At 37.8% G+C, this 9833-nt stretch overlaps 1 protein-coding gene across 1 annotated transcript in view; it reads right to left on the bottom strand.

Annotated features, from left to right (window-relative positions):
- Positions 1-9833, bottom strand: part of ARMC3 (armadillo repeat containing 3) — a 135079-nt gene that overhangs the window by 78074 nt on the left and 47172 nt on the right. Inside the window, 3 exon segments of the mRNA XM_006903683.1 lie at positions 2316-2421; positions 2521-2673; positions 8613-8796. Coding sequence (XP_006903745.1) covers positions 2316-2421; positions 2521-2673; positions 8613-8796 — 443 coding nt within the window.

Below are 9833 nucleotides of genomic sequence, written 5' to 3'. Positions count from 1 at the left end.
GATATCATGCTTGGGAGGGTGGAGGGAGAGTGCAGGAGAGGAAGGCCCTGTATGAGGTGGATTGATTCAGTGACTGGGATAATTGTGATGGGAGTGTCAGAGACAGTGCGATTGGCACAGGACAGAGCGGAGTTTAGGGCTGTTGTACATAGGGTCACTATGAGTCGCAAGTGACTCGACGGCACATAACAACAACAACAAAATTAAGGATGTTGGCCTGGATCAGGTGCACCTTAATCTCTAGACTGACATCTTTGCTCTTCAGCCCTTTGGAGAGGTTCCTTACACCAGATTTCCCTAATGCAGTCATTTGGTTTTCTGGTTGCTGGTGCCAAGAGTGTTGATTGTGGAACTGAGCAAGCTGAAATTGTTAGTGTACATTTAATTAAAATACAGAATTATCCTTCTATTACATTTCCCCCCCTTCTCCAACTTCCTTCTAAGCCACCACAGAGGGCAATGTAAAGATAGAGTTCCTTTCAGTTTTATAAAGGAAAATGGACCTGAGCAATTCGGCTTGTGAAATACTCAGGTGGCAATGGTAAAAATTCAGTATTATTAAATCAAACCTTAAAATGCACTTCTATATATCATGAATGCATGTTTTTTCATGAAACTGTGTTTTATGTTAGTAAATTACTGGATTATTCATATTGCCTGTTTGCTTCTTCAATGAAATTCTTCTGCATAACAAGATTAGTTGTGAATATTAAATCTGTGAGTATTGGTCAAGAAGTATGATGGAAGTCAAAGTATTGAGATTTTTTTCCAAAAGGTCATCATCAAAAAGTGTATTCCATCCTTTCCTTTACAGAAAAGGATAGGGTGGGAGGGAAGGAGGAAAGAAAGGGATTCCTGTGGTATTTTGTCAGCTTTCAGGAATTTTTTTTTTCTTTTCAAAATGACCATTCACAGGAGAATTCACTGTATTAGAAAATTCAGATGTTTCTTTCTTTCCTAGGTTGACTTTCCCCTTTAATTTAGACAATTTTTATTTACCATAATTTTCCTGGCAAAACTCCACCCCCAAAACAATCTATTACCTTTTTCTGTCAAGTTAATTCTGACTATTAAAGTATAAAATGTACAGCTAAAGTACCAAATGTGATACAGGTAGACCAAATAATTATTTTACTTGCAGTAGTTGCCTTCAAGAACTTTTGACTGTTTGTAAACTCTTCCCTTCTTTATAGGAAACAATATAGACTGGAATCACACAGATCTCAGTTTATGTTCTTGATCAACTCTTAACAAATATCTGTAGCCAGAAAACCTAAGTAACCATGTAAAGTTTCAATATCCTCATTCATGAAATGATTATAAAAATTAAGTATTAAAAGAAACATAAATTATATATTACAGCATTTAGAATACAGAATTTCTTTCTTCTGAAATTTCTACATCTATTTCCTTACAATTGTTGTGTACTGAAAAGTCAGCACTGGCTCAGAGCTGACCCTACTGTGGGTTTTCAGAGGCAGTTATCACACGAGAGGATATTGCCCATCCTTCTCTTTTATTATTATTAATTTTATTAAAACTTAAAGAGATTTTGGATTTCCATTCATTCATTGTTGTACTTTTCTCCCTGCCCATTCCTCCCCTCCAGTTTGTTCTTCTCTTTGAAAAGTAAAAGAAAAATTCTTTCATTGTTATACAATCCCTCTCCTCAAGTCCACTCCATTATTAAGCCTTCTTTCTGGACACATGTCATGACAATAATACCCAATCATATATACCTTTTAAACAGTACTGAGTGACAAAAGGACAAATACACATAGTGCCAATGTTGCAAAATGGGACTGACATGGAGGTTGGGGGGTGAGGGGGAGACTGAGAAAGATGGGACAAATTATGTATACTTCATTGAAACAGATGAGAGAGAGAACTGTTCAAAAGGTATTTATGATTGTGTATTATTGTCATGACATGAGCCCATCCTTCTCTTACAGAGCAGCTAGCTGGTGACCTCAAATCACATACTATCAAGATTGCAGTGCAGCTTCTTGCCACTAGGTCACCAGAGGCCCATGCGTGGCTTTTAAGTTGACTTTTAAAAAAATGTTTGCAGATTTCTCTAAAATGTCTGTTCTTTAAAAATGGCCTTTTAAACATTGTTCTAGACTTAGCAAATGTTTAGATAATTCTGTCTTTACTGTTTCCAGCAGTATCCCTTTTAAATTTGTGCTAGACCTGAACAACAGCATATTGCATGAATCAAATGGTAAAGTGACAGCGTCTTGGGGTAAAAAAACACCTTGGGCTGTTAAATACCTGATATCAAGTCCCTGCTAAGGGGGTGTCTTTGCACTTACTTTGCATTAACTAGATTGGAAGTTGTCAGATTAGCCAAGGCAAGAGCTGCTGCCTCCTTTACCTCCTCATTGTCACTTTTTAGCAACTGGATTAACTGTGGAATTCCTAGGGGAAAGATAAGGAAGTGTATCTTCAAAAACTTCAGTGCAAACTAGAATGTGGTAACTTAAAATTGTTCAAAGTATTTCTTCCCAGTTTGCTTACCCTGATGATTGAAATAATCCTTGCTGCTTGAGTTCTCACACATGGCTGAAATAGCTTGGGATGCAGCAATTTTCGTTCCATCATTTTCAGACCCCAAAAGCATGATGAGGCATTTTTCAACCTCTTGTTCATGAAAGAATTTTCTATTTTCAGCTTTTCATAAAGCAAAAGAAAAAATAAAATTCAGAATTTTTCCGTTTTTTTTTTAAAAAAGAGCAGCTAGCAAGATAAGAATTAGCAGGTATTATTACTTTCCCACTCAAAATATGTCAAAAATTCCAACTATTTCTAACTTTATTCATAGATAAATATCTACTTAATCCTTAGAACAAACTGATTATGCAAAATGAAACATGGATATTGCATTTCCCACCCACAATTTCCCTTATAAAATATCAGCACTGTTGTTATATGCTGTCAAGTCGCCTGTGATTTATAGCGGCCTTATGTTCAAAAGCCCTAAACCCTGTCTCTGACACACCTACTCCTATTACCCCAATCACTGGATCAATCCATCTCATTGAGGGTCTTCCTCTCCTGTGCTGTTCCTCCACTCTCTCAATATTGATGTCCCTCTCCAAGGACTGATCCCTCCTCACAACATGCTCAAAGTATGTCAGAGGAAGCTTCAGAATCCTTGCCTCCAAGGAACAGCCTGGTTTCACCTTCTCCAGGACAAACCTGTTTGTTTTCCTAGCAGTCCATGGTATATTCAACAGTCTTCTCCAGCACCATTGCTCAAAGGCATCAGTTCTCTTCCTATCATCCCAAGTCATTGTCCACCTCTCTGATGCATAGCATGCAGTTGCAAAGACTATGGCTCATATTAGGCGCACCTTAGTCTTCAGTCTGACATAGTTGCTCTTCAGTACTCTGGAGAGGGCCCTGACAGCTCACTTTCCCAATGTAGTTTATCTCTTGATTTCCTGGCTGCTGAAATCAAGAATGTTGACTGTGGAGCCAAGCAAACTAAAACTGTTAACTATCTCAATCTCTTCCCCATCCATCATGATGCTGCCAATTGGCCCAGTGGTGAGAATCTTTGTTTTCTTGATATTGAGCTTCAATCCATATTGAATGTTGCAGTCCTTGCCCTTCTGCAGCAAACGTTCAGGTCCTCCTCAGCTTCAGCAAGCATGGTTGGGTCATCTGCATAATGCAGGTTATTGGTAAATCTTCTACCAATCCTGATTCCATATTCTACCTCGTACAGCCAAGTGTCCCAGATGATCTGTTGTGCATACAGATTGAAAAGGTATGGAGACAGAATACATCGCTGGAAGACCTCTTTGCAATTTTGAACCATGCAGTGTCTCCTTGTTCTGTTCTGGCAATTGCCTCTTGGTTCAAGTATAGGTTTTGCATTAGCACAATCAAATGTTTGGGATTCCCATTCTTAGAGTCAGCCACAACTTGTTTTGATCCACAGAGTCAAAAGACTTTACATAGTCAATGAAGCACAGATAGACACTCTCTGCTTTCTGCTATGATCCATCTAACATTAGCTGTAATATCCCTAGTACCACAGCCTCTAAACCCAGCTTGCACATCTGGCAGTTCTCCATTGACTTGTTGTTCCAGTTGTTTTTGGATAATTTTTCAGCAAAATTTTGCTTGCATGTGATATTAATGATTGTTGTTATGTTGTTAAGTGCCATCAAGTCGCAGGTGACTCTTAGCGACCCTGTGAAGGAGAGTCCTTAGCGCTTGTGTGTCTTTCATCCTCTCTCCAGGTTCATAGGGTTTCTGGAGGCAAGCTATTATGCAAGTGGTTGCCACTCCTCCTTCCAAGCTTGTTTTAATCTCGGGGAGCTCCACCCCACTCTCTGTCTGCATTGGGTAGCCAACCGTTAACGCATTTGACACATCAGTGTCACAGTGTTCAGCCTCACAGCAAGCACAAGTTAACTGCTGTACAGCAACTTGTACACCAGGGCTATACGACCTAGAGGAATGTCTGAACAAAAACGATAAAAGATAGGCCCTAAAAAGTACACCCAGCTAGCATAGTGCTCTTTATTTAGAAAAAAATTTATGACTATAAATATATATCACAATATAGAAAACATTATATAAAACTCAGGATCAAAGACTAAATTTGAAACAAAATAATTTTTCTTTTGTATTACCAAATATTATTTTTCTCTGTTGATTTAGCTTAATTTTTCACCAATCAAGATATTCACAAATTAGTATCTCTTTACCACAGAAAACCAACTATTAATTGAGCTAGGTAAGAAAATTACTTTCCAGTGTTTGTGTTCCTCAGTTCATTTAAAATTAATTAGTTACTATTTTTTAAAACATGGAAAAAAATATTAAAGCAAACCCACTTTAATGCCATAAAAAGGTATGAGAACGTGTTAGATAAGAAACAGCTCACAAACCATCCCCAGCCAATTTATTTATGGTTTCATCAAAAAAGTCATGATAACTTTGAGTTTCCATTAATTATCCTGCATAAAGTCAATTTATATTATTTAGATAGAAGAAAGTTATTTGCTCACTTAAGATGTTAATATATAAGAGGATAATATTAGACCATTAAAAATAGCTGCAAAAATGATAATGTTTAGATATCTCCATGTGGAACTAATTCATGGATTACACACATGTAAATTAGCTTGGGTTTATCTTTCCCAGAAATAGTTTTTATATATAAATGACAACTAATCTTACATTTCTTATTTAATAAGTTATGTCTCCATTTCTTTAACACTGATTCAAAAATACCACCATCACTCACAGAAGCAGGGTCACATTCAGAGGTCACCATGTTTGTAAATATTTTTAACCTTTGTTTATGTGCTGGGCTGATTTATGCTGAACAGTCTGGCTCTAACTGGTATAGGCTAAATTACTAACACTTTGTGCCTTCAGTTGAAAGCAACCATGAACCATGTCCTGTAATCCTATCATTTAATCCCTTACTCCTTTCATTTAAAATTAGAATTCAGGTAATCCACACCATGTTTTGTTTAGGTTTTTAAAACTGCATTTAAAACTTACTTACACCTCAAATAAATGCCTCTCAAAAGTTTTAAAAAGGAAAAAAGTATTGTAATTATTACTTTTTACTGAATAAGTAATATCTGGAACTTTTCTAGAATCTCTCCTCTAAAATTCTTTGATTTTTAATGAAATCTTCTCTTATCTCTCAAAATCGGCCTTCCAAAGCAGAAGGCTCTTAGAGGGTTTCTTTTGGGAAAATTGGTCAGGAGAATTCATTTGAATGACTAACTTTAAAGTATGTAATTGTTACATTCGGAAAATAGAATATATACAATTATTAGAAAGATTTTGCTGTTGTTGTTATGTGCTGTCGAGTTGTTTGTGACTCATAGTGACCCTATGTAAAGAGCCCTAAATCCTGCTCTATCCTGTGCCAACATCACTGTCTCTGACACTCCTACTCTCAACACCCCAATCACTGAATCGATCCATCTCATTGAGGTTCTTTCTTCCCTGTGCTGTCCCTCCACTCTCTCAAAATTGATGTCCTTCTCTAAGGACTGGTTCCTCCTTGCAGCATGTCCAAAGTATGTCAGATGAAGCTTCGGAATCCTTGACTCCAAGGAGCAACCCAGCTTCACCCTCTCTAGGACAAACCTTTTCCAGAAATATTTCATATTCAATTCTCTTCTCCAGCACCACAGCTCAGAGGCATCAGTTCTCTTTCTATTGTCCCTAGACACTGTCTAGCTCTCTGATGCACAGCATTTGTGCAATTGTGAAGACAATAGCCCAGATCAGGCGAACCTTAGTCTCCAGCCTGATGCCGTTGCCCTTCAGTACTCTGGAAAGATCCCTGACAGCTGACTTTCCCAATGTAATTTGTCTCTTGATTTCCTGGCTGCTGATATCAAGAGTGTTGTCTGTGGAGCCAAGCAAACTAAAACTGTTAACGATCTCAATCTCTTCACCATCCATCATGATGCTGCCAGTCGGCCCAGAGGTGAGAATCTTTGTTTTCTTGGTGCTGAGCTTCAATCCATAGTGAAGATTGCAGTCCTTGCCCTTCTGCAGCAAGCGTTCAGGTTCTCCTCAGTTTCAGCAAGCAGGGTTGTGTCATCTGCATAATGTAGGTTGTTGATAAGTCTTCCACCAGTCCTGATGCCACATTCCTCCTCATACAGCCCAGCGTCCCAGATGATCTGTTCTGCATACAGATTGGTATCATTCCTGGCAGACACCTTTTCATGCAGTGTCTCTTTGCTCTGTTCTGATGACTGCCTCTTGGTCCAAGTACAGGTTTTGCATAAGCACAATCAAGTTTTCTGGGATTCCCATTCCTGTCAGAGTCAGCCATAGCTTGTTGTGATCCACACAGTGAAAAATGCCTTAAATAAATGCTTTCGGCAATTAGTTTCTCAACCCTGCTGGGAATGTTTTCAAAACCCAGCTGCATTCATCAAACCATGAAAGTGCTGACCATAGTGTGGCTATAATAGATTTAAATGATGAATAACATATTAACCAAGTAATGGTTTAATGAAATGCTACATGGAGAAGTGTTTATGTTTTAATCATGCAAGTAATGAAGATGATGAGATAGTTCTATTACTATTAAAGTATGGTGTTTTTAAAAGGACATATTCTCCCCCTTCAATAAAAAAGGGAAAAAAATTGGTATGTAATGATGCTTTTCCCCCAATTTTCAGAAGATTTTATTGGGCCACCCTCCTGCGGAGATGTTAATGACAGTTCATAATCTTACAGCAAGGTGGCAATTAACACCTTTCTTCCAGTGATGTCAGGTGAAAGGCATAGTGATATGGGCTCTCCACAGTCAGGGAACACACTGGAATTATACTCAACTATAGGGTCGCTATGAGTCATAGGCGACTCAATGGCACATAACAACAACAACAACAACATACAAAACTATGAAGAAAAATCTAGCTAGTTTAATAAACAGCGTTTCCCTTGAACATTGTTTTCTTCTAAAGTATTATCCACATGAAAACAGACAACACAAACTGGAAAACACCAATGACAGAAAGTCTCAGTGAATGGTGATGAAGCAACATGAACAGAGATAGGAAGCCCAGCGCCACAGTGTGAAATGTGTAGGCACTGTTGGTGAATGTACGTGTGAAAATTGATGACTATATTTTGCTGGGTATATTTTCAACAAATTTTTTTAAAAAAATTAATTTTAAAAGATTGTGTAGAATGTGTGTGTGTGAAATGTGTTTTGAAAATGAAAATGCATTATCTAGCTTTAAATAAAAGATTTGATGGTGATGAAAAGTACAAAGAAAGTATTAAAAATTACATTGAGAGTTACATTATTCTTAAGAACAATATAAGGTGCAGCATTTGTCAAAACAAATATATGAATGGAGTTTTCTAACTGGAAAAATATTTTAATGCATATTTATGTTTATTTAAATTCAATACAGAAATATTAGGAGATACTGTGTTTGGGGTTTTTTTTAAATTCTCTTAGAGTTAATCACTGTAGTAACACAGAATAAGATTTATGTCTTGTAAGCTGGCTGGCTCTTAGAGACTTAAGCTAGGTTAATATAAAAAACATGACAGATGGGTCGGCAATCTCCACCAGTGAGATTTGCAGCTCATAGAACCCCACTGAAGGTGATCTATGAGCTGGTTAGAATTTAACAACGATATAAGTGAGTTAAATAAAAAAAGATAAGAATTGTACTCTTAGCTAAAAACAAGGCAAAAAGTCTAGAAGTCAGGCAGGGAGAGAGAATGTTGTGAATTTTTCCAAGTAAACTGAGTTAAGAAGTCAATAAATGAGCTAAAATAAAAGGCAAGAAATATGCTAATATATACTCTAGTGTATCAAGGGTGATGAGGATGGCACAGGCTAGGGCAAAGTTCAGATCGGCTGTTCATTCACAATGAGTGGTACTGGATAGCACCTAACAAAAACACAATTCCTTAGCAATGGCTCTAGGAACAGGATAGTGGTCTGTCCTCCTAGTGTATTACAGTCAGAGATGTCCAGCTCTAGTCCACAGTGTTATGGCTTAGGCATTTTAGAATCCTGTTGAGAATTCTACTTCTTGAAATAGAGACACAAGAAAGACTATGCTTAATTTATATAAAACAACACATACGATCATAAGCTGCTTTGGTAATTGCTTTTGCGGCATTCTTCTGGATATCAGAAATTGTTGAGTTTTCTGCAAATGTTTGGAGCTTTCTAAGCACCCCCGTCTGGTGAATCAGCACTCTGGTATCCATATCTTCAAGGAAATTGGCAAGCACTGAAAGTGCCTGTACATGAAGGTCATTCATTTCCTAATAATAAAAACAAACACAGCTTTAGAAAGGATCATTTATAATTTCCAAATTTTATTACATAAGAGATTTCATTCAGTCAGAACATGATGTAATTATTTTTGTCATTACAGAAGTCTGGGAATGAACAAGAATGCTGTTTATCAAATAATGATACTTTTCTTACACATGTTGTTTTTGGTTTTGATTGCCTTTGAGTTGAGCATAATTCATAGCCACCCTACGAACAAAAGGCTTGAAGCCCCTTTACAACTATCTACATTTATCACAGTTCACAGGGTTTCCAGAGGCATGTTTATTTAGGAAGTAGATGCCACTCCTGCTTCCAAACCTGTCATAGTATATTATTGTGTGCCATTGAGTTGCCTGCAGTGTATAGCAACCCTATGTACAGCAGCTCTGAATCTTCCCCTGTCCTGAGCCAATCTCACTAATTCTGACACACCAACCTCATCACCCCAGTTACTGTATCAATACATCTCATCCTGGGTCTCCCACCCTTCGAAGAATGATGTCCTTTCCCAAGGCCGATTTCTTCTGACCACGTGCCCAAAGTAAGTGAGGCAAAGTTTCAAACCCTAGTCTCCAAGGAGAGACTTGCTTTCACCCTCTCCAAGACAGAGCTATTTGTTTTCTTGGCAGTTCATGGTATGTTCAAGACTCTTCTCCAGCACCACAACTTGAAGGCATCTATTCTTCTTCTGTCATCCTTAATCATTGTCCGCCTCTCTGAAAAACAACAAATAGTTGAGCCAATCATGGCCTGGATTAGATGCACCTGTGTATCTAGACTGACATCATTGCTCTTCAGCCCTCCGGAGAGGTCCGTGATGGCAAATTTTCCCATTACAATTAGTCTTTTGATTTCTTGACTGCTGGTGTTGTGGATCCAAGTAAGCTGTAATTTCTAACAATGTCAATAAATTCTCCAACTAATATGTTGCTGTCAATTGGCCCAGTGGTGAATATCTTTGTCTTCTTGATGTTGAGCTTCAATCCATACTGAAAACTACAGTCCTTGACCTTTTGCAGCAAGT

This window comes from Elephantulus edwardii, unplaced genomic scaffold (assembly GCF_000299155.1).
Source record: "Elephantulus edwardii isolate Elephantulus edwardi_28Jun2011 unplaced genomic scaffold, EleEdw1.0 scaffold00054, whole genome shotgun sequence".
In the NCBI taxonomy this organism is placed as follows: domain Eukaryota; kingdom Metazoa; phylum Chordata; class Mammalia; order Macroscelidea; family Macroscelididae; genus Elephantulus; species Elephantulus edwardii.
The sequence above is the reverse complement of the archived record's forward strand: the minus strand, read 5'-3'. Positions and strand labels throughout refer to the sequence as shown.